Genomic DNA, 16,466 nt, shown 5'->3' with positions numbered 1-16,466 from the left:
AGTCAATAAGCATGGAGCAAAAGAAATGCTAATACTAAACAGAACAATGGATCAAATTATCTTTTAAGTGATTAATACATATAACCACTCTGAAGGAAATTTTTGAACACAATATTTTGACTATATACCCTCAATCTAAGAAAAAGAAAAATTGAAAGAAATCTTGAACTCTCTTTAATAGGTTTTTTGTAATGGTAGGTGCACAGTTCTAATCTATTTTGTGTATATTTCAGTATTAAGCAAATGAGTGTATATATTGAACTTGTTGGAACTAGGTTCTCACTGTGGGAAAAAGGAAGATGCAATACAAAATAGGGAAAGAGGAGTAGAACCTGTGGTGTCAAACTAGAAGTAAAAGAAACGTGACTATATGATTAAAATTTTATAAAAATAACATACATATGGCAATTTCACATTGAAATTGCTTGCTTTTTCCTAGCTCTGAGTGCTGAAAAGACTTAGAAATAGTGACACCCCAATAGCAATGAGCATAACTATTGCCAAGACGGTGGTTTCTAATTACCATTTCCCACTAAAAAGCATCAGGATTCCTTCAAAAAATGGCTGCTTCTAGGGAAGGGGCAGGGAAAGTACAACATAAGACTGAAACATCAGAAAATAAAGAAATCCTCAAAAAAAGATGATGGGGACATGTCAAAAGGTCAGAGGAGCCAGTTTGAAGAGGTTCCCACAGACCAAATCTGGAACAATTTGAGCATCAATGTGAATTACAGTATATATATATGTGTGTATACATATACGTTTATATATATAGTTTATATACCCCATTTATAATGCACACACACAAACTCACACATAAAATAAAAATTAATGAGTCTAATAATAAATAAGTAGGTGAGGTGGAAAAGCTCATTTTTAAAGTAGAATGTCAACGAATAAATGTAACAGGAATAACAGAGTTAGACAATGACTATTTTCAGTCATTACAGTAATAATTGATTAAATCAAAAATCATAATCGGACATTAAAATTCATGGAAAGTTCAAAGACAAACGGAATATTTATGCAGTCTCCTCACAGATTACTTATTTATACAGTAACTTTGCAGAAACGCAAAGGACACCACCACGACTAAGTAATTAAAGTTATCACCATTAATAATGGGACAAACTGACATCATGTACCTACAGGCTGATTCACTGAGGACACCACATTACTTATGTATTATTCCTGCCCCAAAAGCAAAGCCTGAATCTAATAACGTGGGAATATCAAGCAAACCCAGACTGAAGGATGATTTACAAAATAACCAGATTGTACTCTTCAAGTCAATGTCAACAAATACAAAGAATGTTAAAGAAGCTGTCCCAGATCAAAAAAGAATAAAGAGATAAAGGAGTTAATTGTAATGACTAATCCTGGACTAAATCCTAAATCAAGGAGGAAAGAAAAGAACTGCCATGAAAGATATTATTGAAATAATCAGCAAAATTTATGGCTTGTATATTAAAGTACTGATTCATTATGAGATGTTCTGACATTGATTAACTGTTTCCTATAATTACGGAACACAATGTCTTTGTTCTTAGGAAATATATGCTGAAGTATTCAGGGGTAAAAGGGTACAATGTCTACAATTAGCATTCAAATGGTTCAGAAAAAAATATTTTTGAGAAATTATAAAGCAAATATGGCAAAATGTTAATAACTGGTGAATCTGAGTGAACAGTGTATAGACTTTAATGCTTTTCTTGCAACTCTTTGTAAGTTTCAATTTATTTTCAAAATAAAACATTAAAAAATGAAAACAATAAATGAAAGGGGCACAACAGGGGTTTCTGGTAGTAATGGTAATATTCTGCTTATTGATCTATATGAAAACTTAAATACTAAAGAAAACATTCTGATATATCAAATATTAACAATTTTCTGGGCAGTACAGAAAGTTAGAAATCCAACATTCCTACTGATAAAGTACAAAGAACCATTAAAAAAAATTTTTCTTTGCAAACATACCATTAGCCATTTATATATTAACATGGCAATCTAAGATTTTAAACAATAGAAATACAGTTATCAGGTCAGTAGTATACTTCATTACTGCTAAATATTTGCTGTACAGTCTCTATTATGACTTACATGACATCCCTGTCTTCTCCCTAAAGTCAATACAATTTTACTTTCAAAAACATCTAATTTCCATCAATAACAAGAATAAAATGGAAATACTTTATAAATATAAAGAATAAAACACAGATTATTTATTTAGGGAAATACTTCACAGTGGCTGAGAAGTATTCTTTTGATCAAGCAAAGATGAATCCACAAACTTTTCTAATGAGCAATGAGTACTGTTCTCTGCATCCAAAAGTGACAGTATTAACATGCTGCATCTGTTTCTACAAATTGTGGTAGTAATTATCCATTCTTTTCAGCGTAAGTGACGAATCTGCTATTTTGTCATTTTTTTTTACCTCCTTCTTACTGTGCTTTATCCACCAGTGTCCTCCCATCACTCCTTATCCATCTCTCCTTCATCTCTCCTTAGATCCATGATCCATCATTATAATCACTCTCTCAAGTACACTCTCACCTTCCTTGCCCCTCTCTCCCTTGGGCATATTTGCCTGGTATAACTTCAACCCCTGCTAAATCCAACTCTAGCTACTCTTCATGAACACATGAATGACAAGGGAAAGACAAACACACCCAAACAAGCTGACTTGTTTCATTTTCAACCTATGGCCATTAACTTTAAGAAAAGTTGGAAATGTACAGTCTCTCCTCGTGTCATAAATTGTTCACTCTGCTCATTCCCATCAGCATATAAAAATGCTGTGATTTCTCCCACGTGGAAAAAAAAGCGCTGTCTCTTCACCCCACATTTCCCTCCAGGTAACTGCCTAGCAATACTGCTCCTTTCCCCCAGGTTTAGTCACACACCACTAAATAACTATTTCAGACCTTCTCCTCTCCTCTCAAACATTCAACACCCTCTTCCACTATTCTCACTTTCACCAGATAAGTCTGCATTCTATGCTGCTGGGAAAAACTGAAGCTATCAGAAAGAGAACTTTCAGTTGTTTCCATCACCATTAACCACCCACCTACCTTCACCTGCCCTTCCTCCTATTACAATGAGTGAATTGTCCATGCTTCTCTTTAAGGCTAAATCCTCCACTTGCATATTACATCCCACCCCCTCTGACCTCCTTAAGAACACTGCTCTAACAACTGTCCCTTCTTAATTCTTGCATCATCAATTTTCCCCTCTAGTAACTCATTCTCATAAATATAAAAACATGCTGTAACTTCTTTCATTTTGGCAAAAAACCCTCCTCCTGACCCCATATTTCCCTCCAGATACTGTCCCATTTCTCTGCCACCTCAAAAAAGAAAAATGAAAAAAAAAAACAAGAAAAAAACTCAAAAAATTGTTCATTCTAATTCCTTTCCTCCTATTCTCTCTTGAATCCATTCCACAAAGTCTTTTTTTAAATCTTCACCTTATACCACTGAAAATGTCCTAGTCAGAATCACCACAACCTTTGCATTTTAAAATCCAAAAGTCATTCCAAGTCATCTTCTTCTTGGCCAATCAATATTATTTGATAGTTAAAACATTCTTCCTATTTTGAAACACACCCTTTTCAAGATATACAATGAGTTTTCCTCCTATTTCATTAGTCATTCTTCTCTACTTGTCTCCTCTTACTGTTCCATCCTTATTTTTCTGACCTGCATGGAAGTGCCTCAAGGCTCTGTCTTACTACTTCTCTATTAATACTTACCTCATTTACAATCTAATTTAATTTCACAGATTTATTTAAGTACTATTTAAACACTGATCACTCCCAGATTTGTACCTCCAGTCCATACCTTTCCCCTTACTCCACATCTATTTATCCACTTCCCATGTAAATATTCCACTTATATAACTAGTAGGCATCTCAATTTTATCAGGTTCTAAACTGAACTTTTGGTCTCCTCCCTCCAAAAACCATTCCTCCTATAGTCTTTTCCGCCTCAGCTATAAAAGATCTTTTACGTCTTTTGAAATGTATCCAGTATCTGACTGCATCTCACCATGTGCACCACTACCACTGTGGTCTAAGTTACCATTATTTCTTGTCTAGATAACTGTTACAGCCTCCTAACTGGCCTCCCCATTACTGCCCTTAATTCCTCTGTAGTCTGAGCTTAATAAAGCAGTTAAATTGAGACTTTAAAAACCTAAATCAGATTATTTCATTCCTCTGCTCAAAATCTGATGGTGACTCCCCATATATTTCACTTACAGGGAAAGCCAAAACCCTTATAATGGCACAATGTCCTAAATAATCTGGCCCAAATTTTTAAAAAAGAGGGGAGGGGGGTGGAAGAGGGCAAAACACAGAAAAACTGCTATTGATTTTTAGAAGTTCAATTAGTGTAATTATGATAATAACAAAAATTCATAGAATATTATGTATGTACCACTGTGCTAAACACCTTACACAAATTAATCCATTTAATATATAAGTAATCAATAAACAGTTAATCAATAAGTAATAGAGCCAGAATTTGAGCCAGAAGTCTGGCTCTAGAGTCCAAGCTCTTAATATCATTCTAGAATGCAGAACACCATAAACTCAATGAATGAACGTTGGCCTCTTTCAAAATATGAAAAAAAAAAAAAGAATACTACATATTAAAAGAATCAATATTCCTCAGCTATCATAACTTCTTAGACAAACACTTTTATGAGATTGCATTTGGTTTAAAAAACCTTATTTGGAAAAGTCCATGACTAGTAATTGTTTTTTTGTTTTTTGATTTTGTGATTTAGTCATTTTTCCCCTTATTTTTTTTTAACATCTTTATTAGAGTATAATTGCTTTACAATGTTGTATTATAGTTTCTGCTGTGTAACAAAGTGAATCAGCTATATGTATACATATATCCCCATATCCCCTCCCTCTTACGTCTCCCTTCCACCCTCCCTATCCCATCCCTCTAGGTGGTCACAAAGCACCCAGCTGATCTCCTTGTACTATGCAGCTGCTTTCCACTCGCTATCTATTTTACATTTGGTAGTGTATATATGCATGACTAGAAATTGTTAAGAAGAGACAGTCAAAATCTGAGATGGCTTTATGATATTGAATTTTGGCTGAAAGTTTCAAAAATCTTTATTTTAGGGCTAAATTACAAGTTTTCTTTCTGCATTCATATAGTATGAAATATCAGAATGACAAAATCAGAAAACTACATAAAATAAATTTAAGTAACACAAAAGGTAAATGAGCTGGCTGAGAACTTGTAATAGTTGAGTTACTGACTTGTTTCAGGCTCAGAGAAATAACTGGTTTAAGTCATCTTTAACCCAAGATTAAACTGCTGACATAAAACTTCCCTAGTCTTGGCTAATCCTTTACCATTTTCCTGGTAATGGGCTAATCACTTATGTTTAAGTTAAAAGGACATTTGGTACCGTGTAGAACTCAAAGTTAGGTATTATCACAACAAACCAAAGAAAGAAAAGAAAATGGTTTTAATTTGAAAAATTTCTCAGGCTGAAATTTCTACAACCTCTTTTACTAAAATCAGTGAAACATCTTTAGGCCAGTATATCTAGACTTAGGAAGTTCAATAATTCTTTATGTAAGAATAATAAGCACAGAAAACAGCGCAACCTTTGCTGTCACCACCTGTCCTAAATGTGAGATTGTTGTTTCTTTATATATGTATGTAACTATATTCCATTGTTCATTTCTTGCTTACCTAGATTTTTTTAGATGAAATAGCACCCAGAAGAGTTTTTCACAAAGAATTCATTTTGTACTAAAACCAAGTAGAATGTTCCAGTTTTTTGGTATATCACTCAGAGTTTTTATACTTCATATAGCACTAAAGGTAAAGATACCGATGCCTTCAATAAACTGAATCATCAATATCTCACTAACCTGCTTGGTGGGAGTCCAGTCTTGAACAAAGAAGGAGGAGAAGTAAACTCAGCTTTTGTAGATGGAAGCACTGTTTCCTTCTCTGAATTTCCAGTTCTTCCCTGCTGTACCTTAAAAAAAAGGGTTATTAGCTTATTTAATTCAATGGAACACTCAAACCTAATACAGTAAAGATGTTAAAATAAATTCACAACATTTGATTTGAAATTAAATATGAAGAATGCTTCGTTACCCAGTATATAATAAAATTAAACATATAGAACAGCATTAGGTGAAAGGCACCAAAGATGGATTATGGGACCAAAATGTTCCCAACTAGTAAAAAGTTCAAATTAATGTCACTTAAAAGTCCAATAAACTATAACTCTTAAGAATTTTCAAAAATTCCCTCAGATCACTATAAATAAGTCCAAGATACTTAGTTAAGACTCCATGTTTCAGAGTTCAAGAAAGGCCCTGAAGAATTCAGTACACCCGGAAGCCTGAAGTCAGCCATCTGTCTCCCTAATCCCTCTTCTCACTCTTTACGTTCACTTTCAAACCAGTTATCTACTTACTGCATAACTTCTCCCATATTTGCCCATCCTTTGTGCTTCTGTGAGATCCTTTGAAGTATGGTCCAGTCATATTCCTTTAGACTGGTGAAAATCTTCTTTATGCTCTTTTGCTTTTGTACTCACCTTCCTATCTTAAAAATCGTCATTAATTTATTAAATTTTAATAAAGTTCAAGTTGCCCTGCACTTAAATAACATCACTATATCTTAGGCCCTATTTAAATTCTACTGCCCCTGTTCAGTCTAAATTCAGCATCACTCTCCTTCCCTATCAGACAAAGGCCAAGAGAATTCAGACACCTTAACTCTGATATATTCAAACCACTGATTCAATTCCAGAAACCATCTACCTCTCAAACATTATGTGGAACTCATTTTCAAATAAGATATTAATGTTAATACTAATTATATGAGGGATGATGAGGATCAGCACTAAGACAATGAGGATAGAAAGAAAGAAACAGATTTGTTAGACATTTGACAGGTAAAACTGACCAAATGTGGTGAAAGGGGAAATAAACATGATTTATTCATCAAATATTTATTGACTATCTATTATGTACTGGAAACTGAGACCACAGAGAGAAATACAACAAAATTCCAGACTGTAGGAAAAGATAGTCACAAACCACCAAAGCAATACAACAACTGTTATGAAAAAAATATCCCTGGGATGAAAGATACTATGAGAACACAGAAGAAGAAATGCACTATTCTTCCTGGGGATGTCAGGAATACTCAGAGTTGACACTATGGTCTCAACTGTTCCCCTGAGCTCCAATAATTTATACCCAGCTTCTCACATGTCTTCTAAGCATCTCAAACTTACACGGACAAAATAAAGCTACTGATTTCCTGCTATCCCCCAATCTGATCCTCTCCAAGTCTTCTTCCTATGAGTAAATGGTACTGAGTTGCTCAAGAAAATAAAAACAAAAACAAAAAAAACCTAGCAATGATCCAATACAAATGAACAACCAATGTCAACTTTACCTTGACAATATATACCAAATTCAACCACTTACCATTCTGTCCACTCCTAAAACTCAGGTCAAACCCACCACCACATCTCATTTGTTCTATTACACTGTCTCTCTGCTTTGATCTTACCTCTCTAAAATCCATCCTCTGTACACAGCCAAAGCAATCTTATTAAAAATGTAAATCAGATCATGTCTCTCCCCTGCTCAAAATTCTCCAATAGCTTTCCGATACAAACAGAATAAAACCTAAACTTATCATGGCCTACAAGGATTTATGGTATGGGCCCTGCCTACCTCTCCAACTTTGTTTTCCTCTACTCCTCCCCAACTTATCTTAACTATGCCCAGTCACAATGGCCTTTCTTCTTGTTCTTCTTAACAGATAAGTTCCTCCTTTATGAAGGCTTTTACACTAGATAATTCATTCTGCTTTAAAAGATCATCATGGCTCAAGTATTGTTCAAATGTCTCCTTGAAGTGGCCAATCCCAATCTCCATCATATTATCTCTATCATATCATTTTGCATTTTCTTCATAAAATTTGTCACATTATCTTAAGTCCTCTTACATACTTTATGTTTATTGTCTGCCTGCTGCCACTATAACCTAGGATCTCTGAAGACATGGATGGCGTCCAGTTCAAATTTGTATCCTAAGTGCCTAAATACATTGCCTGGCATGTAATGAGTGCTCAAATATATTTGCTATTTGATTGGCTTTGGGATTCAGCTTTAAATGTCACTTCTTTAAAGTCTTTCATAGAACATGAAGTGTATATAATTTTTGGCATGATTATCTAATTACTACCTATCTTTCCCAATAAGTCACATAAACTCTTAAGACCACAAAGTCTATGTCTATAATGCTTACCTCCCCTCTCCACCCAAACCTAAGACACTTCCTGGCATAGACAATGCTCAATTAAAAGTTGGGATCTGGAGAGCAACTGGAACCCTAGTATTGGTGCAGAGCAGCAAATCTGGTCTCACAGAAAGGGAGCTCTACTGGGCACCAGAAGGCCTGGATTCTAGTCTCTGCTCTTGAGGCTTTGAGAAAGTCTTTAATCCTTCTATCCCTATTATCAAATACCAGTAACAACTACTCAGTCTATTTCATCAAGCTCTTGTGATGATCAGGTGAGATAATGAGAAACCACTTTATAAACGTGGGGTATTAATGTTATTCTGTCAAAAACTACATAAAGATGAATATCTCTGGAAAGGTAATTTAAAGAAAGTAATAAAGATAAAATATGTTAAATCTTAAAAATAAACAAACACATAAGTAAACAAATAATAAAAATTGGGAAGGAGGAAGGGAGAAGGGTTGGAAAGAAGTAGAAAGAGGGGCAAGAGATTATAAATTAAAGAGTATTTACAATAGGGGAAAAAGTGAGAAAAGGAAAACATGGTACATTTTCAAACATGTAAAAATTGCTTGTGTTTCCTAACTTAGTTTTCTTTTCTTGTTAATTTTTTCATAAAATACTCATTATAGTAAACAATTCTGAAAATCTTCACCATTTTAGCAACCCTCCTAATCAACCTGCATGATCATTATCACTCTGTCCTCAGATGTTGCACTCAGCATTACATAAGACTCAAAACTTGTTTAATCACAACATAATGAGATTATTTTTTCCACATGATCTAATATTTTAAGAAATGACTTAAGACATTATGACTGATTTTATAAAAACAAAGTATCAGATTTTTACTCAAATTATGCTGAAACTTAATTATTCTGTAAAATTTCCTTCAACTGCCCTTCATAGCATTATTTATAAAAGTTTAATACTACAAAATAATATCTAAAAATAAATTGTGAAACACCCAAATAATGGATTATGCAACTATTTATAAAGTGTTATTTATCAAAAAACTTTAATAACCTAGGAAAACATTTACATGTTAAGATGAAAAAAGAAAATATAGAAAATCACACAAATTATTTATTACAATCTTGTTTCAACCCACAAGAACAAAAAGACTGGGAAGGCAACAAAGTTAGGACTTTGAAAGCATCTGAAAAAATAGTAACTGAGCAGACCAAAGAATCTGAATCCTAAGTCAGCAAGGAGAAAGCAAAGACATATTGATTTTCACAGCAAGACCGGCAAAGATTCAGGAATTGACAACTCTAGCTCCCAGAACATTTCAAGCAGCCAAGTATAAATATAAACCCTCTAGGCAGGATGCTAGAACGTCTTCTCTGAAAACTCAGATGATCACAAAAATTAAAAAACAAAAAGTAAAACAAAGATAAAGATACTGACAACAGAGACTGTGAGAAAAACTTAGTTCTACAGTAAAGCCTACAATCAACAACTTCTACCCACATGCACAGAGTTGCCAATCACCTTTTCAGTGGCCCATTCTCTCAAGAGTTAATAATGGGCAAGGATCAACAAATACTTGAGAAAAGTCAAAGTCAGAAGCGGAAAAAAACAAACTTAAAGATGAACTTGTAGAAAACAGACCATGCACAAAAAGAAAACTTAACAGAGACAATCGATCATTAACATTAAGATCTTTTGAGGGCTTCCCTGGTGGCGCAGTGGTTGAGAATCCGCCTGCCGATGCAGGGGACACGGGTTCGTGCCCTGGTCCGGGAAGATCCCACATGCCGCGGAGCGGCTGGGCCCGTGAGCCATGGCCGCTGAGCCTGCGCGTCCGGAGCCTGTGCTTCGCAACGGGAGAGGCCACAACAGTGAGAGGCCCGCATATCACAAAAAAAAAAAAAAAAAAAATCTTTTGAAAGATAGAGGGAGGAAAAAATACTGCATTACTGCATGCATGAATACGAATAGGCTAAAGTTAAATACTGAAGGAAAATCTTCTTGGATATTCAAAAATACGATAGCAGAAATGAAAAAGTGAACAGAAGCATTCTAAGGCTGAAGAAATCTCCCAGATAATGGAAAACAAAGAGAAAGGAAAAGAGAAAAACTAAGAAAATTAAAGGAAACAGAATAAGGAGGTCCAATTTTTGAATAAGAGGTCCAAAAGGCAGATGAAAGCAGAGAAAAAGTAAAAATAAATAATAATAACAACATAAGAAAATATCCCAGAAATGAAGGATATGTACTTCCAGATTAAAAAGGTACAAATGAAAGCTTGGTACAATGGTTGATAACAGACCAAGACACATGCTTATGAAATTCACAACACTGGTGACAAAACTCATATCTGCTTCCAGAGAGGAAAAAAAAAAACATCTATACAGGTGTGCACTCATTCTCACTAGTCACTCCTCTCTTGCCCTCACCCCAAATTATGTAATTATACAACTGCTTTTGTACCCAACTGAGTGATTTTATTTTTATACTTATTAAATTTCATCTTTCATTTTGCTAAAAAATATATAAAAAAGTCTTTTATATTGAAGTATATAAAAAGACTTAAAGAATGTTAAAATGTTGATAAATGACTTGAGACACTGCCATAATAAACACATGGCAGTTCACTTGTACTATTCTATCTACTTGTTAGAATGTTTGAAAATTTACTTAAAGTAAAAAAAAAAAAAAAAATTTTAAAGATGCTGATGAGTTACCTGTCTCTCACTTGACTAAGGATGAAAAAATATCTTTGTAGTAGATATGAAAACAACTTAATTTTGATTCTTAAATTTGTTCGTTTGTCCGTCCACCAGTATCAGTCTGGGTCTTTCTTCATTTAGTACCTATAGTACTCCAACAGCTCCCTAAGCTCCCTATCTAGTCTCTGTCTCCCTTTTTCCCTCTTACATTCTATAGCTTACCCTGGTACCAGTTATTTTTCTAAAAACCAGATTTGCTCATACTATTCTCTTACCCAAGAACTTTCAAATGGCTTCCTACTGCCCATACATATGTCTGCAAGCTAGTTTTAGATTAAGATCTTTCTCATCATTTCCACCATTTTCAGGCTTCTCTCCTCTATCTCTCATCTACTCCAACTCTCCTTTAATGCTATCTGGTTTTGTTCACATTGCTCTCTCTGCCTACAATGTTCTATACTCCCCTGTCTCCTACTAATGAAAACTCACTTATCACATTCCATTTGAATCCTTCTAGACCCTGCAATGCAGGATAACCCAATCTCTCCTCCGAACTCCCTACTGCATTTTGTAAATACACCAACATAACACTTGTCACAATACATCATGGTTATTAGTTCACATGTACACATCATTCAGATCATGAGCTCCTTGAATACAAAGACCCTCTTTTACTGTAGCATCTAGCACAGTGCTGGGCACACTGAAGGTACTCAGATACATCAAGAAAGCTGGGCAAGCTTTTTTCCTTCTATCTCTTTCTCACCAATCCTAATAATTATAGTTCAAATGGTAGATAAGTGGACAAGAGCTTGGACTTTATCCAACCACACCATACACTGCTGCCAGAATACTGTTACTATAAGTCACTCTCCTGATCACTAACAGGGAGTAATTCCTCCAATTCATCTTTCTGGTTTCTAGGCTTCCTAAAATTAAACCACACTCTACAAAGCCATGTCTTCTGTTCTTCTCCAGAAAGAACTCTCTGATCCAATAAAGCTGATTTCTTAAATAATTTGACTATACCTGTCAAATTCAAGTCCTTATTCATTCAGAATTAAATAAATCAGAATGGAACAATGACCTCCTCTCACATGATCAAAAGAAACTTCAAAATAACTTTTCAGTAGACTGTATGTATATAACTTATTCACAATGGCTACCTTCAATAAGAGACCAGACCCTAAGAGTTTCTTTCTACCCTTTAGTTTTAGAAGTTTATTGCAAAAAGACAAAGTATAGAGAAGCTGGCAGTTTAAAAAGGCAGTTCTGGGCTTCCCTGGTGGCGCAGTGGTTGAGAATCCGCCTGCCGATGCAGGAGACACGGGTTCGTGCCCTGGTCCGGGAAGATCCCACATGCCGCGGAGCGGCTGGGCCCGTGAGCCATGGCCGCTGAGCCTGCGCGTCCGCAGCCTGTGCTCCACAATGGGAGAGGCCACAACAGTGAGAGGCCCGCATACCGCAAAAAAAAAAAAAAAAAAAGGCAGTTCTCATTTCTGTTAGAAGAAAATTAAAAGCACCATTGCAAACAAACAATTTCCTCATCAAGATAACTTTTCTAACTATTCATTGCAATCATGAAAAACAATATATTCAATGTCTCAATAAGTAGATATCACCAAAAAGAAATTGATGACCATTTAAAATAAGATAGACATCATCACACACTTTCAAAATATTTACAGCAGAACAAGAACCAAATACTTACCCAAAGTAGGATGTAAATTAAAATTAAATTCTCTATACAGAACTGTGTCCAGCAGAGCGGCTACATCTGCGGATATAGCACATGCATTGCATAAGGCAGTATTTTGGTGGACAGGGCTGTAGCCCCCAATGGGACACAGAGAAGTTCTTGCCCACAAAAGTTCCCTGGGTATATAACCCCATCTAAAAGTCACTCCCAGTCTTCATCCCAGTGTCACTCAGTACAAGAATTAAGAATTAAGGTAAAGGAAGAAGAGTTTACAATCAGATTTTGAAAAAAGTTTGTAGATTGCTATGTATCACACAACTATGAAAATATATTATTATTCTTGGGACTGATCCTATGGAATGGAGAAGCCAGAAGTCAGACTTGATACTCAAGTGGTATCAACCTGCAAGTCCCTCATTAAACCTACTCCTTTTAATATTAATTTAAAAAATCAATGACTTTATCCTAATTTTGTTGAGTCTTTCTTGGCGACTGTCAAAGAACACCTAAGATTCTTGAGCCATCTTAAACTGCAGAAGACATTACACCAATGATTTCAGTCTCATACAGATAATAAGCAGTATGTCATCTACCTTACCATTTTTTGACAGAAAATTAGGACAAATAAGTCTCCAATTCTGATAAAGATTATAGCGGGATCTACAATGAGTGCTTAGCCTGTTGGCATGAACTTTTATATCCTACAAGCAAACAAACACTTGACTCAAAATAAAATCACAACATATAGCAAGAATAGTTTTACTTTGCATTTGTTAGTATAAAAGGCTATAATTCACATGCTTGCAAAAGTGGAGATAAAACAACAATCAGCAAATCTGTAAGTCACCAGGAAGCTGAAGGTTTGGAAAAAAGGTAGCTATTTCCACTTTAATCTTGTCCCTCGAGTAGTGGTATGGGAGCAGACTCAAGAACAAAAAATGAGAGCAACCAAGGATAATTTACTAAAATTCACCTTAAAAAGATTGAATCTGCCATCTTGGATCTCTGCACCTGGTGTAACTTCCATAGTACAGTCTTCGGCCTAAGTTAAATAACATATTCCCCATTAAGATACCACATAATTTTTAATTGATAGGCCACATAAAGACAAACCAGCTGTGGCTAGTCTGTGAATTGAAACTAAAAACATCAGATAATCATTAAAATGAAACTCTGAAAGGGAAGGAAGGGAAAAAAAAACAAACACAGTAAAACGGAATTTTTAAACTAACATATAGCATTTAACCACCTTTATAGGGGAAAACTGATGTATTTAGGGAGCAAAACTGGGATGGTAGAAAAGGCTGGGGTATTTTGGAATATTTACTAATTACCGTAATTTTATTTGTAGTAGAGGTAACTGGTATAACTTCCAGTCCCATTCGTATCCTCTTTTGTTTTTCACAGTAAGCTTTCCAGGTATCTTCATTAAACCCATAATTAAAATAATCAGAAAGATCAGCACCTAAAGGTAAAACACACTTTTAGTGTACAAATATTTCAATTCTATTTTTATACAGCGCAAAAAATATAATAGGGCTTCCCTGGTGGTGCAGTGGTTCAGAGTCCACCTGCCGATGCAGGGGACACGCGTTCGTGCCCCGGTCCGGGAAGATCCCACATGCCGTGGAGCGGCTAGGCCAGTGAGCCATGGCCGCTGAGCCAGCGCGTCCGGAGCCTGTGCTCCGCAACGGGAGAGGCCACAACAGTGAGAGGCCCGAGTACCGTAAAAAAAAAAAAAATAATAATAATAATAAACTGTAAAAATAAATTTAGAGCTCTATTAGTCTCATCTTCTAATTTTACCAATTCTCCCAATTACTACCATAAAGCAACAGGACTACACAAATTTTTGATCAAAATTACTCCTTTTAGAAATGGCCTTATAGGGTAAGCTGGGACAAAGTGAGAGAGTGGCATGGACATATATACACTACCAAACGTAACACAGCTAGCTAGTGGGAAGCAGCCGCATAGCACAGGGAGATCAGCTCATGCTTTGTGACCACCTAGAGGGGTGGGATAGGGAGGGTAAGAGGGAGGGAGATGCAAGAGGGAATAGAAAAGGGGACATATGTATATGTATAACTAACTGATTCACTTTGTTATAAAGCAGAAACACACCATTGCAAAGCAATTATACTCCAATAAAAATGTTAAAAAAAAAGAATTGGCATTATAACAAAACAATATGCAAGTCTACTTTTATACAATGCTAGGCCACCTGTAAGATTTAATAATACAGGCTCATTATTACTCATGTGCTTAAGATAATGAAAATTACATTTAAAAAATAATATTCTAAACTGATGCTGAAAACAAACTTTTCTAATAATTGTTTAGACTAGAAATCTTTTGAAACTGATATAATCCACAATAATCTTACCAGGTTTACGCCATGGTTTATCTTCAAAAGAATCCAAATCTACCTCCAAAAGTGGCACTCCATTAATGCTTCCAGGTGCATCAAGATCTACTCCTTTGACTTTCGTTCCTACTTTAGAAAATTACAAAATGGTGAAGGAACTATATTAATAAGAAGCTGAGAGATACCACAGACAAACAGAAAACAATGACACCTTTTCACTATTAGCACTAAATATGGCCAAGATTCAAAACAGAGTAGTAATGGTTACCACAAGTAAAAAGTGAGGTTAAAGTTTACAGTGTAGCTATAAGATAAAATAGAGAGATTAGAGACTTCTTGTTTATAGTAAGGGATTCCTGTACCAAGAAGTTAACTTCCATGTTTTAAATCATTGTCTTTGTACAGTCTGGGAGCTGTAAGAAAGGGTTGTAGAACCAAAAAACAACGGCAACAACAACAAAAAAAACCACACACACGTGACAGGAACCCTATGTGACTCACACAGCCTAAACTATTCATTATCTAGCCATTTATAGAAAAGTGCCCATTCTATGATATATGGTCAAAAACTGCTTTTTAATTGAGCTGTAATAGCTATTAAAATCTATTCATGACCTATTCAGATATATGCCCTATTTTCTATAGATACAACTGCAAATACAAATTTTACCTGTAGTTCCATAAACTCTTCCTCCTGTCTTGATGTTAAGATTTACAGGTGCTGTACCATAACTCCTAAAAGCAAAATAAAAAAAATTATCCTGAGATGCTTAAAGTAAACAAAAGCAGCAATATATTCAATATGTACACATAAATTATATACCCACATATTAACTAGATAGACTGACACTAACTCAAACATTTTAGAAAATGTTTTAAACTAATTTAAAAAGCCTGTCACTTGCTTAATAAAAGATTAAAAAAATATATTTTTTAAAAGTCTGACTAGGGCTTCCCTGGTGGCGCAGTGGTTGGGAGTCCGCCTGCCGATGCAGGGGATACGGGTTCGTGCCCCGGTCCGGGAGGATCCCACATGCCGCGGAGCAGCTGGGCCCGTGAGCCATGGCCGCTGAGCCTGCGCGTCCGGAGCCTGTGCCCCGCGGCGGGAGAGGCCACAGCAGTGAGAGGCCCGCGTACCACAAAAAAAAAAAAAAAAAAAAAAAGTCTGACTAATTTTCCATCTCAAAAACCTACCTGCGTTTAACTCAATATCCCAATCTAACAAACTTTCGAGAAATTTGGCTGGGAAGGGAAGAATAGTTTATATGCCTTGTTTTCACTTCCTTGCCTCCCAAGTCATCCAACTGGACTTGTGAAAATTCACTGCTTCTGGTCTGCCTAATAATTTCCATCTTTTGTCTCCGATGTATTAAATTTATGAGACCTAGGTTATTCTGCTTAAAAAAATAAGGAT

At 35.5% G+C, this 16,466-nt stretch overlaps 1 protein-coding gene across 37 annotated transcripts in view; it reads right to left on the bottom strand.

Moving 5' to 3' along the window:
* Window positions 1–16,466, bottom strand: part of FIP1L1 (factor interacting with PAPOLA and CPSF1) — a 65,295-nt gene that overhangs the window by 37,984 nt on the left and 10,845 nt on the right. For 12 of the 37 annotated variants that reach the window (XM_059067646.2, XM_059067635.2, XM_059067649.2 and 9 more), the window contains 5 exons: window positions 15,723–15,787; window positions 15,071–15,178; window positions 14,019–14,149; window positions 13,658–13,726; window positions 5,907–6,016 (listed from right to left, as the gene is read on the bottom strand). In XM_059067646.2, the coding sequence (XP_058923629.1) occupies window positions 5,907–6,016; window positions 13,658–13,726; window positions 14,019–14,149; window positions 15,071–15,178; window positions 15,723–15,787 (483 nt within the window). Of the gene's footprint in view, window positions 1–5,906; window positions 6,017–13,657; window positions 13,727–14,018; window positions 14,150–15,070; window positions 15,182–15,722; window positions 15,788–16,466 lie in introns of all 37 variants that reach the window. The other 25 variants (XM_059067652.2, XM_059067654.2, XM_059067657.2 and 22 more) reach the window with 3 other exon arrangements.

Source organism: Kogia breviceps, chromosome 6, assembly GCF_026419965.1.
Source record: "Kogia breviceps isolate mKogBre1 chromosome 6, mKogBre1 haplotype 1, whole genome shotgun sequence".
Classification (NCBI taxonomy): Eukaryota; Metazoa; Chordata; class Mammalia; order Artiodactyla; family Physeteridae; genus Kogia; species Kogia breviceps.
Note: the sequence above shows the minus strand (reverse complement) of the source record. Positions and strands in the feature narration are given on the sequence as shown.